Source organism: Rutilus rutilus (assembly GCF_951802725.1).
Source record: "Rutilus rutilus genome assembly, chromosome: 2".
NCBI lineage: Eukaryota > Metazoa > Chordata > Actinopteri > Cypriniformes > Leuciscidae > Rutilus > Rutilus rutilus.
The window spans coordinates 50,323,592-50,347,089 of NC_140210.1; the positions used below are offsets into that span (position 1 = coordinate 50,323,592).

Genomic DNA, 23,498 nt, shown 5'->3' on the forward strand with positions numbered 1-23,498 from the left:
ACGTATCATCATAGAGATAAGTGTTTGCTTTAGTTGTGCTCTTGACCCAGATTAGGTTTTCTTTGCAACAATACATATGTCGTTGCAAAACAATGAGATCAGCAGATGTTGGTCTTTTTTAAAGCAACACCAAGGAACTTTTCCTCTTCGGTCGCCCTACAGGTTAGAAGTGGAATTGTCCATGACCGCTGTCGTAAATCATTGCGACTCGCTGTTTATCCAGCATCGGCTTTGGAATGAATGATGTCCACAGACAAGGTAGAGTATGATGCATGACTTCATGAAAGTATGATGTATTGCGACATCAGAAATGAAGAAAAACTAAATTATGACTATTGTAACGCTTGATGTAAAGCAAGTCAAATTTGTAGTTTTCTTATGTCTCATTCGAACTACAGAAAAGTGACCCGGTTTGGCAAACTTGCATAGTGCACATGTGGTTATGGCAGATATATGGCTGTAAAGCGAATCCAGAAGTGCTTTTCACCCTGTTACGACTTGATGAACCACTGATACGATTTTGAAAACATTATTTTAAGTTAAAAAAAATTCCATAGTGTTGCTTTAAATAATGAGATACTCATCATGATTCACTGATTGTATCTAATCACTATACTGCCGCACTAAGGCAAAAGGTCGTAACTTCAATTTTTGGCGAAAATGAGTTATTGTAATTTTTAGGACAATAAACATAAGTTTTATCATGTAGACAAACATCAAGTTTCAATTCGATTGTTTTTTGGGTGGAATAAGATTATGTTTTTGCCGTAACTTCAAAAAGCCAAGGGGAAACAATGGTAGAAGCCCGTAACGTCAGTTACGGCTTTATGCCTTCGTTTCTCGCTGCTCCTGAACACTCGAATGAAGTTACGGGTGCGCTGCCGTGAAGTTACGGCACTCTGCCTTCTAACCGACCATCAAAGTATTGCCGCGCTGGAGTTACAGGGTTATGATGTAGCAATTAAATCACCTCAGACACACACGTACATTTTTCACAGTGATTGCTTTTGTTAGGTTTGAAGAATGGCATACTCTCTGGGGAAAATGATGGTGGCTTTGAATCTTTAACATCCAATAATAGCTAGCGGTAGCCTTAAGCTAGCGATACTACTTCACAAACTAGACACAAACACTTTTCGAGCCATAATCAACAATTTATCCAGTAACAAGCGCTGAATAGAGCAGGCTTGTATGATATCTTAATTCACAGCCCGTAATACAAAGCTACATGTACACCTGAAATAAAACATGCTTCTAGCTAGCTCTCGCCTGCCAATGACAGTCCACTGACTGAAAACTACGCGAGTTGGTTGGTTGGAGCCGCAATGACACACCCATTATACACCAGCAACAGGAATAATTTAGAGCCTACCTTTTGTTGAACCTTGGTTAAAATCCATGTCAAACAACCGACGAGAAGGCAAATCCATTACATCCACCACGACTTTTTAAAACTTGCTACCGGCTGTAAAACTGAAGTGTGTGTGTGTGTGTGTGTGCGCGCGTGCGTGTGCGTGTGCGTGAGAAAGAGAGAGGCGCGGACGCGATCCCACTGTTCGATCGCGCCCGCATCTCACACATACACACACACACACACACACACACACTCTTCAGTTTTAGAGTCAGTTTTTAAAAAAAAAAAAACCTTTAAATGTTCCACATCTTTTATACTTTAGTGATGTTAATCAACTTTGTTTCATGAAATTCATGTTAATTAAAACCATTCATACTTGTCCAACTATTCTCACTACTTTAACTTCTTGTTGATACATGTAAAGCCATTTTTATCATAGTGAGTCCAATTTTAATAATGTTTACATTTTAAGCATAACATTGGCTATAAAATAGAAGTTAAGGTCTTTTGCCTTGGTATGACCAATTGTCATTTTGTGGGCAATGCTAAGGCAGAATACAGTAACTTCCGAAAAAGGGTCAAAGGTCAAATTTGAGTTCAACATTTTTTTGTAGATGGGTTAATAAAGGTATACACTACAACATGTGAAAATTACAATATTATACCTATAACTCAATTGCCAGGACATTAAGATAACTTTAAAGTCATTTTTCTCAGTTTCACACTCTGGTGAGTTAAGGTCTTTTGCCTTAGTAGGGCAGTATAGGTCTGTTGTGTCATTAATACCTTTAGATTTTACATTACCAACCCTGTGAAACTGCAACAAATCAATCTCAACAATGGTAAAAATCAACAAAAAGCTTTATGCTGCAAATGCATGCTGAATTCTAGAGCTGTATTTCCCTTCATTTTAAACTTCCCTATTACATACACACACACACTTCCCTATAAGCATTTCCCCTACAGTGTAATCTCGTCTGCCATTGCGGAAGTCCATTTTTCTTCGTCAAGTGGATGAGGAAAGTTTATATGGACAGACCCTCGACCCCTTGATTTTGATTAAGGGAGCAAGTCTGCACATATGTAGGCCCTGTCCCAAATGTCACACTTCATGTGCTCTTCTGGACTTACAATGGCCGCCGGATGCACGTCCATTAAGTCCACGAGACCGTAGGGCAGAGTTCAAGAACCTTGTGGCACGCGGAGGGATAATCACAGAACCGCACACCTCCGGTCGCACGAATGGTTTTAACATCTTGTTAACATCAGGTGTCTTCAATAATGCTCAATCATCACTCAATTAATCACTTAATAATCTCATTAACTTTAACTCTCTTGAGTGTTAATTTAACACTCATATTTTAACACTTTACACTCTTGAGTGTGGACTCATATAATTAATAATTAATAAAACAGGCTGTGACTATATGGAATTATTACCTCAAAATCCATATGCAAGTTTGAGGGACTTTATTTAAATTAAATACTTAAACCTCTTTAGCTATTGTATTAATTTATTATCCCTCCACGCGCCACTGTTGGCACGCATGCCATAGGTTGTCGATCCCTGCCTTAGGGTGTCCCATTTGTAATTTTAGGTTTCAGAAGGGTGCTTGTGAGCGCCCCCTTTGCGGCCAAAATGCACCCTTGATTCACACTCTTGCTGAACCCGGACTGAAGCGAGCTCCACAGCAGACTTCTACCCGACAGTCAAAGCTGTGTTACGTCACGAAAGTGTGGACTCGGAGGAAGACCGCAAGTGCTTAGAGTTCCATTTGGGACAGGGCTGTGCATCCAGTCAGCAGGGTTTCTTTTCAGTTCAACAGAAAGTGTACACTCCCCAGACAGCAACATAGTGTCTGCCCAGATCTGGCCTACATCTGGAACGTGTGGAATCCACATTACACAATACACGACACTATGTTGCTGTCTGGGTCTAGTCAGCAAGGTTTCTTTTTAGTTCAACAAAAGAAAGAAACTCATACGGTTTTAGAACAACATAAGGGTGAGAAAAAGGGTGAGTGTCATTTAAAAAAAATCTTTTTTCCAACAGCTCAAGCATATCTATACACCTATAGAACAGAGCAAAAAAATAAATAAATAAATTTTAAAAAAGGAAACTATGTAAATAATGAAACATTCCAAGTAATCAAGGCCTTAGGCATCATTTCATTTTGCATGGGTTCCGCAAAACTGGACAGGTAGGTCTGTACTGTATAAATAAACCATACTCATTCTAGAGACCAACGCTCATCTGTGAACACATACTCTACTGTAACTGTAAGAAAGTGCAAATAATGGACTCAGACGTCTATTATGTCAATTTTGAACGAAGAGATACTGAGGATACAACTGGACCTCAAACACCAAATCACCACCAGCATGAAGAAAAAGCTCAAAAGTGCAGTAAGTACAAACTTTATTCTGAATACGTGATGGTGGCGATAATGTTTGAGGAACTGGGAAATGTTGCATACAATTTTAATTATTGTTCTCTAAGAACAACACTTCAATGTTTATATTTGAAATTTATTTAAAAAGATTCTTTTTTCTTTTTACTTTTACAGCATATGTTCTTGTTTGCATATTTTGCCATATATTAATTTCTGATGATTGTTATTTATAAAAACTCTTTAAAAAGCCATTTCGAAGGTTGATATTTAGTTGTATATTTTAGTAAATTGTAATTTACTGATATCCGTGTGTTTTGTGTCTGTTTGTCAGGAGGAAGCAGGTGTTTGGTGTTGATGACAGTGTGTCTCGGGCTCATTTGTGTTCTTCTGCTGGTCTTCATCACACTGCAGCACATCACCATGTTGAAGAGTTACAAGAACACAGTTGATGAGTTCAATCACACTATCAACAGCTTACAGGACAATTACACTGATCTAATGACTGAAAAAGACCAACTGAATAACAACTTCAGCTCTTTGAGTCTGAAGAAACTGGAGTTGGAGGCTGAACTAAGGAAGTTACATGAACAAGGTTGGTACAAATGTATTTATGTTTATTTGCACTTTACAACACAAATAACAAGCAAAGTGTTTGTGTTTATTGAAAGGAAATGGCTGGTTTTTCATATTCAATGAGTCGAAGAGCTGGTCTGAGAGCAGACAGTTCTGCAGAGATCGAGGAGCTGATCTGATCATTATCAACACTGAAGAGAAACAGGTGAGTTTGTGTGAGTGACTGTTTATCAATGAGAGGAATCACACTTACTCCTGTTTTTATTCACACAGAGGTTCATAACTTCATTAGTCAAAGAGAAAGTGTGGATTGGTTTGTCTGACTCTGAGACTGAGGGGATCATGAAATGGGTGAATAATTCAACACTGAATCAAAGGTAAGTGTAGCCTGGAAATCCAGACCTAAATCTAAAAGATTAATGGTCTGGCGTCGACTAATGAAAATCGCCCAGCTCGAGGGGCGGCACCAAGCGTGCATTTGAAAATCTCGCTGCACGCAATTGGATAACACTACGACCAATCACAACAATAAACCCCAGCTACTAGCGGAGCTAACCTTATTAGACATTCTCTGATTATACTCTTACCGTATCCGGTCGGCGAAACAGCAAAAACGTCCTTCTTGCAAAGGAACGATTCGAGCGGCGTCTTCTGTTCCTCTTTTAGATAAAAAGCCAAGTCTAACTCGTTCATTGTAGCAGCCAAAGCCGTTTCAAACAACTGGTATTCATCCATAGCCATCTTGCAATGTTTACTAATGACTTCGACGTCACAGCGCTGTCGTCATCTGTTTAGCTCGCCTCTGGCCCGCCTATATCAGATAACCCGATGTGATTGGTGCAGCTCAGATAGAGGGGCATATTTAATGAGCATCATTACTCGACACCAGAGTAACTCGCTGAGCAAATTCAACTTGTGCTCTCGCGAGAACTCTGGATTACCAGGGTAGGGTAAGTGATAAAACACTCAGAGAAACACTTCATATTAATTTGTTAAGTCCTTTAAATTCTCATTCAAAAATTACATAATCACAAACTTTATAAATTAGACTCAGCTTTTCCACAAACACAAACACAATCACGACAACAACCACAATAAAAAAACTTCCCATAAATAAATTGTATGGATACATTCTTCTCTCTCTTGCTTTTCTGCACGTTAACTTCTGAACTACTCTGCTGTTGTCCCAGCAAACAATTTTGTGTTCTAAGAACGTTTTCCAAACATTCTGTTTTGGTTATGGAAACGTTAAAATGTCCAGTTTTCTTTTTGATAGAGGTGAGTTTTTTTTTTAAGGTTATGATGTTCCTGAAACATTCTTTCAACTTAATTTTTATTAACAACTTAACATTCCAGGGAAAGTTGATTTGTAACATTCTAAAGAACATGAAAATGTCCAGTTTCCTGAATGTTAATAGAGCGTCATTTAAAGGTTAATTAGATGTTCTTGAAACATTATTTCAAACTTTTGAACTTCTGCTGTTAACAAGCAGAATCACTGAAGGAACGAGAAACAAGAACAGAAAAAAAACTACAACTGACTTCAGCCACAGTCTAAGATGAAATCAACTGAAGATCATTAAATCTCTGAAGATCTCAGCAGAGGAGGATTAAACAACTTCACAAATGATGTTTTAACAAAGTTCGGGAGGAGCACGTTCAGATAATTGACACAAGTGGAGAGCACTCAGCAATCAATGGTAAGAGGTATATATACATTCAGCAGTCTCACCTCAATTTGTTGACAGCATTCCTCCACCACCCCTTCTCCACACTTCTAGTCCTAACCTCTTACATACGGGGGGAGTACTCTGGGTTCGGGCCGAATTCCGAGCTCGGACCCCTCCCCCCGGACAGCACGCCAAATACGCATAAAACTTTACCCCCCTCTAATTGTGTGTAAGTGTGAACTTGTGAAACAGCATTACCAGCTTCATTTATTGCTAACCAGGGGTGCGTTTCCCATGCAAAGCCAACTATGGTCGAGTTCAATACAAATTGCGATCAGTTGGCCAATGATGCTTTTGGGAAATGCACCTCATGTTTGTGTGGGGTGAACGTTTGTTCATAACTTTGAGAGAACCTTGACAGAACATTTGCCAAAGTTATGAGATCGTTCCCTGGTGGTGCTGTGAACATTGTTGGCTCTTTTAAGATGAACAGCTTGTGAAGCTCCTCATTTATTGTTGTCTGAATGGATAAGAACTTCCATTGAACATCTGGGGTCCTGAAAAAAAAGAAAAACTGATACACTTTATTTCAGGTTTTGGCACAGAGGTGAGCCGAATAACTATCTAGGTACAAATGAGGACTGCATTGAACTGGATCCTGGAAGAGACCCTGTGAACAACTGGAATGATGCGCCATGCTCTGATAAGAAGAAATGGATTTGTGAGAAATAAGTTTCATCCAGTCTTGTTTTGCTTTTGCTTCTATGATTGATGATCTATGAATCATTCTTATTGTGAATGTATAATTTCTGATTGAGGTTTCTGTCTTTTAAAAAACTGTCAACTGATCTTAATATGAATTTGTTAGAAGGAAAATGTAAATTATTTTCTCATTGCTATAATAAACTCAAAGCATCCTGTTTCTCACGATGTGCATGAGGGTGATCTGGGACACCAAACCTCTGATGTGTTCATGACTGTTATTCTGATATTGAGTGTCTATGAAACTGCCTTTGAGTTGTATTGCTTTCACTTTTAATAAAATGGTCAATAGCCATTATTATTATAGTAAACTGTATTTCTGTTTTTATTTCATATTTCATTCTTGTGTATCTGTAGCCTGGTTTTCCACATGCTGCCTTGGCGCAGCGTGATTTTATTCACGCTGCTCGGCAGCCTGGACACCATGGACCAGATTTTCCCCTCAAAAAGGGAACCAATCACAGAACGGGGAGGGAACAGCAAGACGATGCCGACGTCTATGCGACACACCGAAGCAGTTTGTTTAAAAATAAATTCTGTGTTTTTTTCCGATAAAAACATGTCTGTAGAGTGTTTATATGTACCTTCTACCCTCATGTTTATCTAGCACAAACAGCAATATTCGCTGAACGCCATTGTGGACACATAAATCTTTGACCCATCGTCTTCTTCCTCGTCGAATTTCTGTCGCTCTACATACGTCATCTGGTATAATTGAAACGATTGGCTATGAGCTACGTACAGGCGCATTTAATAGACATTGCGCTACGCCCAATAAACGGCTCTGGGCATTCGTAAACCACGCCTCAAATACGAGAAAATGAACATGTGGTTCCCAGACTAGGGCTGGGCGATATATCGCATCACATTGTTATGCGCATCTCGTCAGTAAAGCCGGTTCCTTGATTAGTAGTAAATCGCCATCACCTGCTTTCAGATGGAGCGGCATTTACTACAAAGAGCCGTAGTTAACTGACAAGCTGAGCCATATCGCATTAATATCGCGGACGTATCGCCAGCGATAATTAATGCGATATGGCTCAGCTTGTCAGTTAACTACGGCTCTTTGTACACAGCAAAAACTCCACTGTTAAATTAACACTCCTGGGAGTGTATATGAGTCCACACTCAAGAGTGTTGAAGTTAATGAGATAATTAAGTGATTAATTGAGTGATGATTGAGCATTATTGAAGACACCTGATGTTAACAAGCAGAATCACTGAAGGAGAAAATCTCAAATTGTAAGCCACCGTTATGGAGAATAGTGTTTGCTTTAGTTGGGCTCTTGACCCTTAAATTATTAACTTTAGATATTGTTTGGCTGCTGTATCTGAGTTGTAACTGCCAGATGAATGAAGAATAAAAGTGATCTGATGGTGTTGGTTATATTATGACAGTCATCATTTGAACTTTATGTCCCATAAGAGCCCAACTAAAACACACACTGATCTCCACAATGGTGACTTTAATTATGGTTTTCTCCTTGAGTGATTCTGCTTGTTAACACCAGGTGTCTTCAATGTTGGCAATAAAAGATATTTTGTACATTTTACTCATTTTAAATGGTTACCTTTAAAGGAATTCATTTGATTAATTATTACTCAATTCTAATTTGTTAAATTTAATTAATAATATTGCTTGTAATCTGTTGCCTCATTTTTATTAATTAGATATCAATAAAATCAATGTATTCTTTTTTACAGTGTACACGGAGGTAGCCTACACTATAATTACAGAAACATACACCGTAATTTCGTTTTACTTACGAAGTTCTTTGCAGGTTGTATATCTGCTTGTTACCCCTTTATTACTCAAAACTTAACATATTGTTCCCTTGTACCTACACGGAAGTACACTATAATTACAGAAACGTACACCGTAATTTCGGTTTACTTACGCAGTTGTTTGCGGGTCGTAATATAAAGTGTTACCAAATATTCATCAATTCACACATCAGATACGGTAAACGGAAGCTCCAGCATGTTCGCTTGACGTGCAAAAACAAATTAGGTTAATTCTCGGGTGTTGCGCAGCACGTTTGAGAGAGGTTTGTTCTCACGTGTCAAGCAGGTTCGGTTGAGCTTCTGTTTATGTTCGCTGATCAATGTTTAAATGTGAAGAAAAGACTAAATTAAATCTGTTCATCATATAAAGCGATCATGTCTCTTCAGAAAATTTGAGCTACGGTAAACTGCTCGATTCAAATGGATTGGTCTTACTATCATTCTCTTTATGAACTTTTTGAAGCATCAAAGTTTTAGTTGCATAGACTGTCAATGGGGGGACAGAAAGCTCTCAGATTTCATTAAAAAGATCTTCATTTGTGTTCCAAAGATGAACGAAAGTCTTACAGGTTTGGAACAACATGAAGGTGAATAATTAATGACAGAGTTTTCATGTTTTGGTGAATTAACCCTTTAAACATCTCTAATCATTTTTGTAATACATTTTAATTTTAATTTTGCAACTTATAACATTTTTAAATATATATATTTAAATTATATGTTAAAACAAGTGTAGGACATGGCTAATTTAATTACATTATTGAATTTGAATTGTCACTTTGTCCCAAACATTGTACATATGGTATGGAAAATTTAAATTTAAATAAGAAATACATTGCCATTTTATATATTACATTGCCATTTTGCATATTACATTTCAAAATGTCTTTCGATACCTGTATGCTACCATAATAAAGAGATCGTAAAATTATTTGAATCGAGCAGTTTAGTCCAAGTTTTTCTGTAGAGATATGATCGTTTTATATGATGAACAGATTTAATTTAGGCTTTTATCCACATATAAATATTTATCAATTCACACATCAGTTGTGGTAAACGGAAGCTCAAGCATGTTTGCATGACGTGCTAAAACTAATGAGGTTTATCCTCGTGTGTCTCGCAGCACGTTTGAGCTTCAGCAAGAACCAATGAGGTTTGTTCTCGCTTGTCAAAGCAAGTGCGGTTGAGCTTCTGTCACATGACCCTCTTGGCTGGGTTTGCTTGTATTTGTGGTTATTGTAAGATGAGAAAAAAAGTTATTGGATGAACACAAGAACACAAAATAACAAGACATGATGTACTCAGAAGTGTGAAACTCAAAAGTCAAAAGTGCGAGTGGTAAATAAGGTCTCTTTTTCAGAATCATATATTTAGTGAGCAGGTCTCATTTGATCACCCAATTCTTCACTACCGCAGTGATCTGATAGTGGAATGTAGACTTGGTCTGGATGAATCAAGGAAGGATAGCAGAAAGTCACCATAACTAGTATATTTACAGTATAGCGGTATGCATAATTAGAGTATATCACATAATCAAACATGGAAATACACAATTGCATAATTATAAAATTGTCTACATTAGTTGTTATAAGCAGTGGCGGTTCTACATTGAATTACACCCTGGGCGAGACCCCCTTCGAGCGCCCCCAATACCCCCCAACAGATTTCCCCTGATCCCCCCATACCAACTGTCACTCACGAGTCACGACCAGAAGTCAAGACTAAACCAATTCACCTTGGTGGTGGTGACCAAGTAATCGTTTTGTATTACCTATTTTTATTAGCCATTCAGACCATTCAGAAAAACAAAAATGTGCAGGAAATATAGAGGCCTGTATTTATAATATTATGAATGAAATGTGCGTTATTTGGAAGAAAGTCGAGGTGTGACTGACTTCGATAACTATATGGATCCCCCCCCCCCCCCTCCCCCCTTATCCATTCCATTTGGGAGAGACCCAGAGGTGAACTGTCATCCGCGCCCGCGCCTCCGCGCCCCCTACCCTTTCCCCTTCTCAAACAAACAGCTTCTGTGCACGCCATCTTCCCAGCAAGCAGGGGCGTCTGCAGCTGCAGGGGGCGCAAATTTGCCAATTCCCCACACAGTGAAATGATAGATAATAGAAAACCGCTTCGCGCCGCAGATTTTATTTTTTTCTGCTCGTGCCGACGGTGCCGCCCCCCCCCCCCCCCCTCCAAAATGCTGCCCTGGGCTCGCCCGTGCCAAAAACCGCTACTGGTTATAAGTGCAAATCATTAATGAAACCTAAGGTTTTAATATGTTCAGTTAGAGAATGAAATAGAAACAGAGATTTAAATTCTCTTGTTTAACTTTTGTAATCATCCTCTGTGCATTTGATGTACAGGTTAGGTCACACCCAATAATGCAGGTCTGATTGGGAATTGTACACAGCAAAAAGTCCAGTGTTAAATTAACTCTCCTGGGAGTTTATATGGCTCCAGAGTCAGTGTTAAAATATGAGTGTTAAATTAACACTCAAGAGTGTTAAAGTTAATGAGCTCATTAAGTGATTAATTTAGTGATGATTGAGCATTATTGAAGACACCTGATGTTAGCAAGCAGAATCACCAAAGGAGAAAATCTAATTTTTTAAGACACCGTTATGGAGATCAGTGTTTGCTTTAGTTGGGCTCTTGACCCATAAACTATAAACATTAGATTGTCTTTGGCTGTTGTATCTAAGTTATAACTGCCAGATAAACAAAGAGAAAGTTGATCAGGTTTTGTTGGTTATGTTTTGACATAATCATAGTTTCACCTGAATCACTGATCTCATTTAGAGTCTAATCTCTGACTTAAATGTATATTGTTGATTACAGCATCACTGTGATACTACAGCATACAATCTTTTTTTTCTAGTCTAAAGGATTTCTTAAAAGTTGTTCTGATAAAACAAAATCTTTCTTTTAGGCACACACAGACATCAAGAATCAGTGTATGAATCTCAACAATGGTGACAAACAGAATATTCAATTAGGAAAGGAAATTAGTAAGACAATTCAGATCATAATTTATTCATACCGCAATGCATGATGGGAGCCATGAATGAGTTTTGATTGGTGGCACCCAGAATGCACTGCAACATGCTTTATTATTGTCACCATTGTTGAGATTCACAGGCTGATTATTGATGTAAGTATGTCTAGATAAAGTAATTTTCTAAGTATTTTTATAATAACAATTTTTAAGAAATATTTTGGATTATATTGATAATGATAAAAATCATTTGCTGTCGAATCACAGGCTGCTGTAATCAACAAGGTAAATCTGACTCTCTAAATGAGAGTTGATATTCAGGTCAAATTATGATTATCAAATCATAACCAACACCACCTGATCACCTTTTATCTTGTTCATCTGAGAGTTATAACTCAGATACAACAGCCAAACAAAATTTTAAGTTAATGCTTTAAGGGTCAAGAGCCCAACTAAAGCAAACACTGACCACCATAACGGTGTCTTAAAAAATTTGATTTTCTCCTTTGGTGATTCTGCTTGTTAACATCAGGTGTCTTCAATATTGGTAAATTATCACTTAATGAATCACTTAATGAGCTCATTACCTTTAACACTCTTGAGTGTTAATTTAACACTCATATTTTAACACTGACTCTGGAGCCATATAAACTCCCAGGAGAGTTAATTTAACACTGGACTTTTTGCTGTGTATAGTTGACCAATAGAAATGCCTGCATTTTAGATTTAATGGTTTAGATATTTTTTTATTGTTATTAGTCATTTGTTGGAAACTAGGGGGCCCTCCTGGTTTGCAACAATGCTAACGACTGGACATAATAAATATTTTGTCCAAAGACCAGTTGTATTAATGGGTAGGTGTCAATTAGATTTTTTTATGTGGATTTAAATAAATTGATGTGTGACCATATCCATGCCCGTCCTATGCACAGCACAGTATTTACATACAGGAAGTTGACAAGACTGTAATGCTGAAAAGAAATTATTAAAATAATTTCCCTTGTCCTATATGTGTGAAGGTGAATGATGTATTATAGATTTGCATGATGTGAACAGAGGGGTGCAGAGATAAGGAAGAAGAAAAGTTTGGACAGGCTAGGTCACACTCAATAATGCAGGTCTGTCCAGTGCTCTGTCTTTGTTATCTTTTGTCCAGGGTGCGTTTTATGGCTTGATTGCTTTATTGCAGGGTGAGCTTTGTCTTAGCAGGAAAATCAGTCCTTACAAAGTCCATAAATACAAACTGCATTCACAAGTTTAGGAGCCCGATGATTCAAACTGATCCCTTAAACCTTCTAGAAAAGCAATGGGTTCAGGTAACAGCAAAGCAGGATGTAAGAAGTGCAAGAAGAACAATTGTAAATGCAGAAGCCGTGATGATAAAATTGGCAAACGCGTCAAAGTTTATAAATCTTCTACAGACTTGGGTGATTTTGAAGATTGCTCTGGAGACTTCAATGTGGGAGACTGTGGTGGAGCAGGAGACTATGGAGGAGACTGTGGTGGAACAGGAGACTGTGGAGGAGATTATGGAGGAGACTGTGGAGGAGACTGTGGAGGAGACTGAGTTATGTCAGACAAGTGAGTTACATTTAAGCAATATTCACTCTCTCTATATAAAAATATGCCATATACATAATTACATTTCATTGAATTGATTATTTAAAAAGTAGTTGGAGCAGTTGGAGTAGTTTTTTTGAGTAATCAACTTAAAAATTTGTTTGCTACACATTATGTAGTTGCTCTGAACTCAGTGTAGTTTGTTGGATGAACATAATTTCATTTGAAGTTTTCATAACTCAAAAAGATTAATGCAAACCATTACATTACGTTGCTTTAGATTGTATAAAAATATGGCATAAACAATTGCACTTCATTACATTGATTTAAATCTAATTAAGAAAAATAAACAAGATTCTTTCAGAAAAATATAAGTACATTTTTAAGATTGTAATGTTTTATGAATGTTAAAGGAGTCATAATGTTGTGTTACCTTGGATACCCAAATGCTCTATTATAGTATTTTAGGCACTTCTAAAAAAGAAAAGTGGAAAAAAAATCAACACAGAGCCCCTAAGACCCTTATTTCTAAAGGCATTATTGTCTCGCGAGATCTGATGCGATGTTTTGGCTGTCGTGGACGGTCATTATAATAATGCAAATGAGGGGCGCGTTGATTGGTTGCAGGAATGTATTTTACTACTTCCAAGCGGTACAAAAACATAGACAAAATACTGCAATAGCTCAATAAATGTGACGGTACTTATTGTTAGTGAAATTGTAATCACAACCAAAGAAAAAAGAAAAAATACACCATTGCCAGATACATTCTTACAGAAGCCCCACTAACTGAAAGCTATTTTCAAACTGCATGTTTTGCATGAGTTTGGCTAATAATGTTTAGTGGTATATTGTTTTCATACTTGCATTTAAACAGTTTTAGCCACTGAGCATGGACTCCTGTACCGTCACTACTGTAGCTGCTAGTGTAAAACAAAGTCGAAAGATGTGGCTAGCATTCGTAGAGTCCATTCCCCGTGTTTACCTCGAAGGTAACGTTACATACAATAGCCGCATTAGCAGTTAGCTGCTATTTGTTAACCACAGTAGAGCAATAAAAACACAGTCTTACCTTTTCAATTTCTGGCAAGTCCCTGATGGTTGGGATGGCACCTTTTCCCAAACGGAGCTTCGAGGCCAAGTTCGCCTGATATTGCCCCAAATTTGTAAAAGATTCCGGTGTAAAATGTTTAGCACACACACCTAACGATACGCCACTTGAAAGAGTTGTTGGGACAGCGTCATTAAAAATGAATTTCATCCACTGTTCCCTGATAGTTTCGTCCGTTTTTGGTAGATAAAACACATTTGCATGTTGTTTGTGGCAGTCACCCACAGAGCATCTCAGGTGTGCACTCGATTTCTCCATCTTTCTCGAGTCAACTAAACTGAATCTGAGGGGGAGAGGGGCGGGCTTCCCGCGGCATAGGTTTGCGGTGTCCATATTTGGTATATCCTCCCCCGTCTTGACGTCAAGAAGGGGAAGAAATCAAAATCTCGTTTTTTCGTGCGCGTGCACGTGGCCTATTTTACAAACCCCGAGGTAAACAAACGCTTCACTTTTAAATATCGGCTTCCCGGCCAGTGTACAATCATTATGCAATCATAACATACATTGATTCTCGTGGAAAAGTGAAATTTCTACATTATGACTCCTTTAAAATATTTCTACATGAAAACAATGCTCAACTTTTTCCAGTGCATATGGAGGCATAATACACATTTAATTCAGTACTGAATCTGTTTTTGTCCCAAGTGAATAATCTGTGTGGACTGAATGGATTTGTGGAGACGCTGCGACGTTCAGGACGAGTTTCAGATCCAGAACATCATCAACACAAACACAACAGAACTACAAACTACAATCAACATCAGGACGTCTTAAGTGTCATTATGAACGTATCATTAAGACAGTGTTATTTAAATGATCATTGTTTTACATGAAAAATAGACTGGTTAATGATTTAGTTGGGTCACCTTTTAAAAGAAACCTACTTATTACTTCCCTTCGTTTGAAACCAACTAAGTGTGATTTATTGCTATATCAATAGGAAGACAGATACAATATTATTAGTGAAGCTCCAACTGCTCAACCAAAGGCAACACTAATCACCAAAATGATGAGTTCTATCAAAAACATTTTAGACAAATCAACATCAATTTATTAAGTCAGAAATGAGTGAATGCAACTAGAGAAAGATAACTGCAGAAGTGGAGATAATGAATGAAAAGTCTATTAAGAATTTGCCTTTTAAGAATTTGACTATTATTTAATTTTTCCCTTTTCTTTTTTTTAAACCAATCAACTAATCTTAAAGCTACACTGTGTAGGATTTTCTCCTATCTAGCGTTGAAATTGTAAATGACTACCAACTGAATACTATTTTCTAGCCCCTCCCATTCCCAGGACGTTTTAACTCCTACAGTGGCCGTAATATTTCAAATCTGCCGGCAGTCGCGAGTAATCTCCCCCTCGCATTCGCCCAGAGGTGTATAGTCCAGGGGTCAGAAAGTAGAAGTCCTGCCATATGTTTATTCCACCCATAAACTCAGTCAGCTGATTTCACTAATTACTTCTATCTCCTGGTTGAATTATCAAATCCAGGTGATTGGAACAAAATACTGAGGAGGACTTTTACTTTCTGAACCTGGACTTTACACCTCTGCATTTGTCACGGTGCCACTGAGTGTAAAAACGCGAAAGGCGAAGCTTGAATTTCCAGGTATGTCCCTCTTTGTCTAATGCATTTTCAAGATGGAGGCGCAACATGGCTTCCGGCATTCGAGCGACTCATGTGATGATCACAGTGACATCACACCATTCTCATTCTCTGATACTCACACACTGTAAAACTCAACAAGTAAAGCTAACTCATTTCATTGACATTGATACATTGCAAATATATCAAATTCTATGTAGTAGAGAGCTTTAAATCATGTTGTATTTCATGTTGTATCATGTTGTAACATGATCACTTATGCAGATTACCTTCATTTTTTAATTTCTGTTTTACTGTTTCATTATGTCAACTGTGGAGAAAAAAAAAACAGTATTTGATCAGTTTCTCTGTATTGTATTAAACTGGCCTATGAGTGTCATATTTGGTTATTTTATACTGACCTTTATATGCTAATGTCATTATTTCTCTTGCAATTATTATTATAATTTTTTTTGCCGTCTCTCTGTATTGTTCTGACTGTGTGAACCTGAATAAGAGGAAATAGACGTGTCTGAACTGCCTCATACAAAAAATACAGTGAACGCCGCCCATCGGCTGCATATTTGACCTGCTGGTATTAAAAACACGCAGAAGTGAGGCACTTTGAGTATGTACAACTGTTGTAATTTAAATGGAGTAACTCATTCATTTACATTAAACTTATATTTACATTTTGCTATGCCACAGTTACAATCTATACTCAACTTTAAAGGGGACCTATATGCCCCTTTTTACAAGATGTAATACAAGTTTTAGGTGTCCCCAGAATGTCTCTGTGAAGATTTAGCTCAAAACACCCCACAGATCATTCAGTATGTAAAGCCAGCCCTGATTGGCTGCTTGAATCTCAATTTAAAATAACGTCTAGTTTGCGGTCTTTCTTTCTTTTGGCCAATCGGTGGAGAAGAAGTCATAGCACGGTTACTCATGGTTCTTACAGGGCTTTCAACCGAGGAGGTCCTTCAGAAAATATCAGAAGCAGGCATAGAAGTAACCGACGTCGAGATGAAAGGAGATGAAATGGACTTTCAGGCAAATGACTCATACTCAGACGATCATAATTTATATGTAACAAACACATTGTGTTTAAAATGAAATGTTGGAAAATGTGAAAATGAAAAGGATTTAATAAATTCTGATTTTAATTCAGCGTGTGAGTAATATATATATATATATATATATATATATATATATATATATATCATTATAGTCAATGATTGTACCCTGTCACAGCCAATTTTTTACAATTTTTGAAGGGTCCATTTTTGTACTGTTAAATAATGGTACAAAATTGTCACCACAGGTACAAGACTGGTCTCTTAAGGTACAAATCACAAGGGTACAAATATGTACCCTATGCCAAGGGTACAATATTGTACCCTTGAGGGTACAGCCCCAGTGACAAGCCATTGTACCCCTAAAGGTACAATTATGTACTTTATTTTCTGAGAGTGTTCACTTCACTTTAAACTTACACATACACACTTCCCTAAAAGCACTTCCCCTACAGTGTAATCTCCTCTGCCATTGCGGATTCCATTTTTCTTCGTCAAGTGGATGAGGAAAGTTTATATGGACAGACCCTCGACCCCTTAATTTTGATTCAGGGAGCAAGTCTGCACATATTTAGGCCCTGTCCCAAATGTCACACTTCATGTGCTCTTCTGGACTTACAATGGCCGCCGGATGCACGTCCATTAAGTCCACGAGACCGTAGGGCAGAGTTCAGGAACCTTGTGGCACGCGGAGGGATAATCACAGAACCTCCGGTTGCATGAATGGTTTGTCCGATATGTGCGCTAATTCAGATTAAAATCTAACACTTTAAAAGTATGTAATATAGCTCCTAATTAATAAAACAGGTTGACTATATGGAATGATTACCTCAAAATGTACATCCAAATGCAAGTTTGAGGGACTTTATTTAAATTAAATACTTAAACTTTAAATACTTAAATATTTAAATATTTAAATACTTTAGCTATTGTATTAATGTATTATCCTGCCATGCGCCACTGTTGGCACACATGCCATAGGTTGTCGATCCCTGCCTTAAGGTGTCCCATTCGTCATTTTAGGTTTCAGAAGGGTGCTTGTGAGCGCCCCCTTTGCGGCCAAAATGCACCCTTGATTCACACTCTTGCTGAACCCGGACTGAAGCGAGCTCCACAGCAGACTTCTACCCGACAGTCAAAGCTGTGTTACGTCATGAAAGTGTGGACTCAGAGGAAGACCGCAAGTGCTTAGAGTTCCATTTGGGACAGGGCTGTGCATCCAGTCAGCAGGGTTTCTTTTCAGTTCAACAGAAGGTGTACACTCCCCAGACAGCAACATAGTGTCTGCCCAGATCTGGCCTACATCTGGAACGTGTGGAATCCACATGTACCAGATGTGGACCGGATCTGGGCCGACACTATGATGCTGGGTCTAGTCAGCAAGGTTTCTTTTTAGTTCAACAAAACTAAAACTAAAAACTAACTATGGGTTTAGAACAACATAAGGGTGAGAAAAAGGGTTTCATTTAAAAAAAAAAATTTCTCCAACAGCTCAAGCATATCTATACACCTATAGAACAGAGCAAAAAAATAAATAAATACATTTAAAAAAAAGGAAACTATGTAAATAATGAAACATTCCAAGTAATCAAGGCCTTAGGCATCATTTCATTTTGCATGGGTTCCGCAAAAATGGACAGGTAGGTCAGTAGCCTACTGTATAAATAAACCGTACTCATTCTAGAGACCAACGCTCATCTGTGAACACATACTCTACTGTAACTGTAAGAAAGTGCAAATAATGGACTCAGACGTCTATTATGTAAATTTTGAAAGAAGAGATACTGAGGATAAGCCTGGACCTCAAACACCAAATCACCACCAGCATGAAGAAAAAGCTCAAAAGTGCAGTAAGTACAAACTTTATTCTGAAGCAGTGATGGTGGCGATAATGTTTGAGGAACTGGGAAATGTTGCATACAATTTTAATTATTGTTCTCTAAGAACAACACTTCAATGTTTATATTTGCAATTTATTTAAAAAGATTCTTTTTTCTTTTTACTTTTACAGCATATGTTCTTGTTTGCATATATTGCCATATATTAATTTCTGATGATTGTTATTTATAAAACTCTTTAAAAAGCCCTTTCAAAGGTTGACATTTAGTTGTATATTTTAGTAAATTGTAATTTACTGATATCCGTGTGTTTTGTGTCTGTTTGTCAGGAGGACGCAGGTGTTTGGTGTTGATGACAGTGTGTCTCGGGCTCATTTGTGTTCTTCTGCTGGTCTTCATCACACTGTACATCACCATCACAGCAGACCTGTTAAAGAGATACAAGAACACAGTTGAAGAGTTCAATCACACTATCATCAGCTTACAGGACAATTACACTGATCTAATGACTGAAAAAGACCAACTGAAGAATAACTTCAGCTCTTTGAGTCAGAAGAAACTGGAGTTAGAAAGCAAAGTCATGGATTTGAGTGAAGAACTGAAGAAAGAAACATCTAAACAAGGTCAGTACGAATCTATGAAAGCCTGTTTCTGCCACAGCTGAGTAAAATGTCATGTGTAATATGATTCTGAAAGAACTTTTCTCCGAATTTTGACTTAGTATTATATTAAAAAGGTTCCTCATAAAAGTAGGGGAGAGAAGGGCACAAGCTAACACGTGTTTCACACATACTCTGTGTGCAGTGCGTATGTGTCATGGTTTGGTGTGCGTATGTGTCACGGTTTGGTGTAAGATGGTACAGACAGGCAGGATTACATTCACACCAAAAAAACACTTAACATTGACAAGAATGGACAAAGACTGACTGAACTGAAGGGAACTAAATACTAACACTGATGAACAGAAACAGGTGAGACAGATGATGATAATTAACAGGACACAGGTGATTTAACTGAACAAGACAGACATGTGACTGGTGTGACCAAGGCGGAACCGGGGAGACGGGACCAGCGGCGAAGGAAGCTCTGCGGGTATGCCGTTAACAGTCTCTGGCTCGGCGGGCATGACGTGAACAGTCTCTGGCTCGACGGGCATGACATGATGCGCAGGCTCGGCAGGACAGAGGTGAAGTGCAGGCTCGGCGGCGGCCATCTTGTCCGGAGACACGGGCTGGGCGGCGGCCATCTTGTCCGGAGACACTGGCTGGGCGGCGGCCATCTTGTCCGGAGACACTGGCTGGGCGGCGGCCATCTTGTCCAGAGACTCTAGGTGTTTCTCAATGTCAAGGATACTTCCTTGGCAGGACTGGTCCTTCCAAGTCACTTCCTTCAGAGGCTAGGCGAGGCTCCTCTTTAGCATTCGGAGAACACGTAAATGGAACAGGCTAGCAAGTGCACGTCAGTGCGTCATTACGTCAGTGAAAATGAAAAACAGAGCGTTGCTATGGACGCAGTTCTGTTCACTCAGGCAATATAATCGTTTTTAAATCAATAAACTCCTTTTTAATCATATTGATTATTTGACTGTTAAGTGTGTTTAAACAGTGCGGGTCAATTTGACCCATTACATAATGGATGTAATTATTTTTTAAAACAAATTAGGGGTGACCCCGAATAGTCGAAGATTCGATGCTTCGATTGGAGGAGCCTGATTCGACTACCGATCTCATGGTCGAATCTTCGCAGAGGTGTTATGAAACGAGGATCATGCCACTTTGGCTATATGAGGGCGCTCAATGTCTGATTTCACATAGAACTACTGGTTTTCTGTCAATACGTTAATATTCGGCCTATTATGATAATGCTGTATAAAAATGTGCAAAGAAAGAAGCTTTTAATAAATATTTTTTAACGTGCGTGAATAAATCCGAACACCCCGTGACAGATTTAAGTTTCACTTTCAATCCGTAACCGACAGAGGAGCGTCTTCGCGGCAAGGATTTAAATCTTTAACAATGTCTGGGATAAGAAAATCTAAAGTGTGGATGTACACCATCAGCAAGGATATTCTGGATTTAGCATTAGGAAAACCATGATCGCACTTCTGCCGGCCAACGTTATCACGTTTCACGCATAGACTGGGTTTCACTTTAGAATGTATTTTATCCGCGCGCACTATTTGAAAAGACTCCAACGGACACAGTCAGAGTGAAAGACTGGATTTGTTCTCTCGATCAGGTAGGGTACAAGTGATTTCAAAACTTTTCAGCCGGTTCTAATTTGATTTTTGGATGCTGTGAACATTTTTAGCTAAAAAGACTGCCTCTCCAGTTTAGCATTTATTGTTGTTTCTGCAGTTAAAAAGACAAAGTTGAAAATTCTGGCTACTATCGTTATTTTAATAATTTCTTTATTTTTATTTTATTTATTAATCTGTCAGGGTTATCTAATCTAACTATTTGTGGCTTGTGCTTTGAATATGTTCCTCTTTACTTTAGGCATTTTGCACACATTTGCTCATCTTGTGACTTGATTCTGATTTATTTCGTTTTGTATTTTTATTTATTAAAAAAGGTATATTCTGTTCTAATTTAATTTAGTAAATTAATTGTTTATTTTTTCGGTGCATCGATGTTGTGCTGTAGGCTGGCCTGCTCGCACAGGTAATTTAGCCGATTTAATTTGATTTGCATGTGAAATGTAAATCCTGTCTGCAGTGTGGCCTTTCAGGAGTTATTTATATTATTTCTTAGTTTTATTGATCCAAAATGTTTTTATACATTTTCTTCTATATCTTTGTGTGATTTTCTGTACATCGCGGCATTGAAACGTTAAAGCCCCGCCCCCATACACATGATTCGACTATTAGTCGACTATAGGCAAGACAGGACGATTCTGATTCGACTATAAAAATCCATAGTCGGGGACAGCCCTAAAACAAATGTTTGGTAACGTAAATATATTTACATTTGAAAGCATATTGATCCGTTAACGCTCCGACTCCGTTAACGTCCAACATTTTGAATTTTTTGAACAAGATAGCAAAGCTGCGCGCATAGGATTGTGGGTGATTTGAGAGCGCGAAGGCTACACATATGCATCCTTTCCTGTATATGGGATATTTTTCGAACGAAGGACTCAGTCCTTGGTGGAAATTCCGAGGATCCTCGACATTGGAACAGTCCTTCGATGGATGTCGATGACGTAGCATCCTCGAAATTCTGGCTTCCGAGGATCCTTCCTTGACATTGAGAAACGCCTACTGTCTGGGCGGCGGCCATCTTGTCCGGAGATACTGGCTCGGCGGCGGCCATCTTGTCCAGAGACAATGGCTTGGCGGCGGCCATCTTGTCCGGAGACACTGGCTCGGCGGCGGCCATCTTGTCCGGAGACACTGGTGTCGCTACTCGATCCGTACCGGAAACACGATCTGTACTGCGCATGTGCGAGAACGCGTCTCCTTCCTGTCTGATGTCGAAACCATTTACGGCAGTTGTTGTTCGACACTACACGATCCGTATCGTAACTGAAGCCCCTTAATTGACTTTTATTTCTTTTATTTATCCTTTGTCATGTTATTTATTGTTTGTTTATTTATTTTATTTTAACTTTAATTTATTTTCTTCTCCCTAAAGTTGTGTGTTATTCTACGTGCTCCGTTTCCTGTTAACACTCATTGTCAATTCTGTATAAGCCAGTTATTGTTGTAAATTTTACATCTAAAAAACAAAACAAAAACGATCCGTATCGGAAATAGTTATTTACTAGTGATTATCTTAACATATATATATATATATCAAGGTTACATTAAATTGATTCAATTAAATAAATGGAGAATTAAATAGTTTATGTACGGGAAATACAGATGTACATTAAGTGTGGGCATTATGATGGTTGTAGTGTGCGATCAGCCTCCTCTGCAGAAGTAATATTGTAATATATTGTAATATTTACAATATTACTACATGTAATATTTCATTTGGTAAAGGTTTGTTCTACTTATTTCAGCATACTTTAACAAATGTCTGCACTCAAGAAAACACAGAAACACACAGGATAAAATTATTTATTTATTTATTAATAAATGAATTCATCCATACCTACCTCCATCTATCTATCATCCATCCCTCCATCCATCTATCTCTCCCTCCATCTATCTATCTCTCCCTCCATCTATCTACCCCTCCATCTATCTCTCCCTCCATCTATCTACCTCTCCATCTATCTATCTCTCCATCTATCTCTCCCTCCATCTATCTACCTCTCCATCTATCTATCTCTCCATCTATCTCTCCCTCCATATATCTACCTCTCCATCTATCTCTCCCTCCATCTATCTATCCATCCATCTACCCCTCCATCCATCTATCTCTCCCTCCATCCATCTACCCCTACATCTATATCCATCCATCCCTCCATCTCTCCTCCATCCCTCCCTTCTTCCTTCCTCCTCCATCCCTCCATCTCTCTTACAATGATTGGCTGTAAATATATATAATGGCACAAAATAATTAATCTATTTATCTAGCATGCATGTACTGCTTGATATATGACCAATAAAATAATTTACCTTATCAGTGTCCTCTTCAACTACGAACCTCCATCCATCTATCTCTCCCTCCATCCATCTACCCCTCCATCCATCCATCTATCTCTCCCTCCATCCATCTCTCCCTCCATCCATCTCTCCCTCCATCCATCTATCTCTCCCTCCATCCATCTACCCCTACATCTATATCCATCCATCCCTCCATCTCTCCTCCATCCCTCCCTTCTTCCTTCCATCCCTC

The 23,498-nt window shown here is 38.4% G+C and overlaps 1 protein-coding gene across 1 annotated transcript; it reads left to right on the forward strand.

Annotated features, from left to right (window-relative positions):
• The first annotated feature begins 3,627 nt into the window (after positions 1–3,627).
• Positions 3,628–5,245, forward strand: LOC311283818 (uncharacterized protein). Its single transcript, XM_084398548.1, has 3 exons — positions 3,628–3,760; positions 4,079–4,339; positions 4,416–5,245. Exons 1-3 carry the CDS (start codon positions 3,652–3,654, stop codon positions 4,541–4,543), a joined length of 498 nt encoding a protein of 165 aa, XP_084254674.1. The 5' UTR covers positions 3,628–3,651; the 3' UTR covers positions 4,544–5,245.
• Positions 5,246–23,498: the final 18,253 nt, after the last annotated feature.

What these genes read in the sequence shown, in the direction of transcription:
- LOC311283818 (XM_084398548.1), top strand. Translation starts at nt 3,652, where the DNA reads ATGGACTCAGACGTCTATTATGTCAATTTTGAACGAAGAGATACTGAG. An exon ending in AGAAAAAGCTCAAAAGTGCA is followed by an intron (nt 3,761 to 4,078) that starts GTAAGTACAAAC and finishes TCTGTTTGTCAG; the next exon opens with GAGGAAGCAGGTGTTTGGTG. An exon ending in AAGGAAGTTACATGAACAAG is followed by an intron (nt 4,340 to 4,415) that starts GTTGGTACAAAT and finishes GTTTATTGAAAG; the next exon opens with GAAATGGCTGGTTTTTCATA.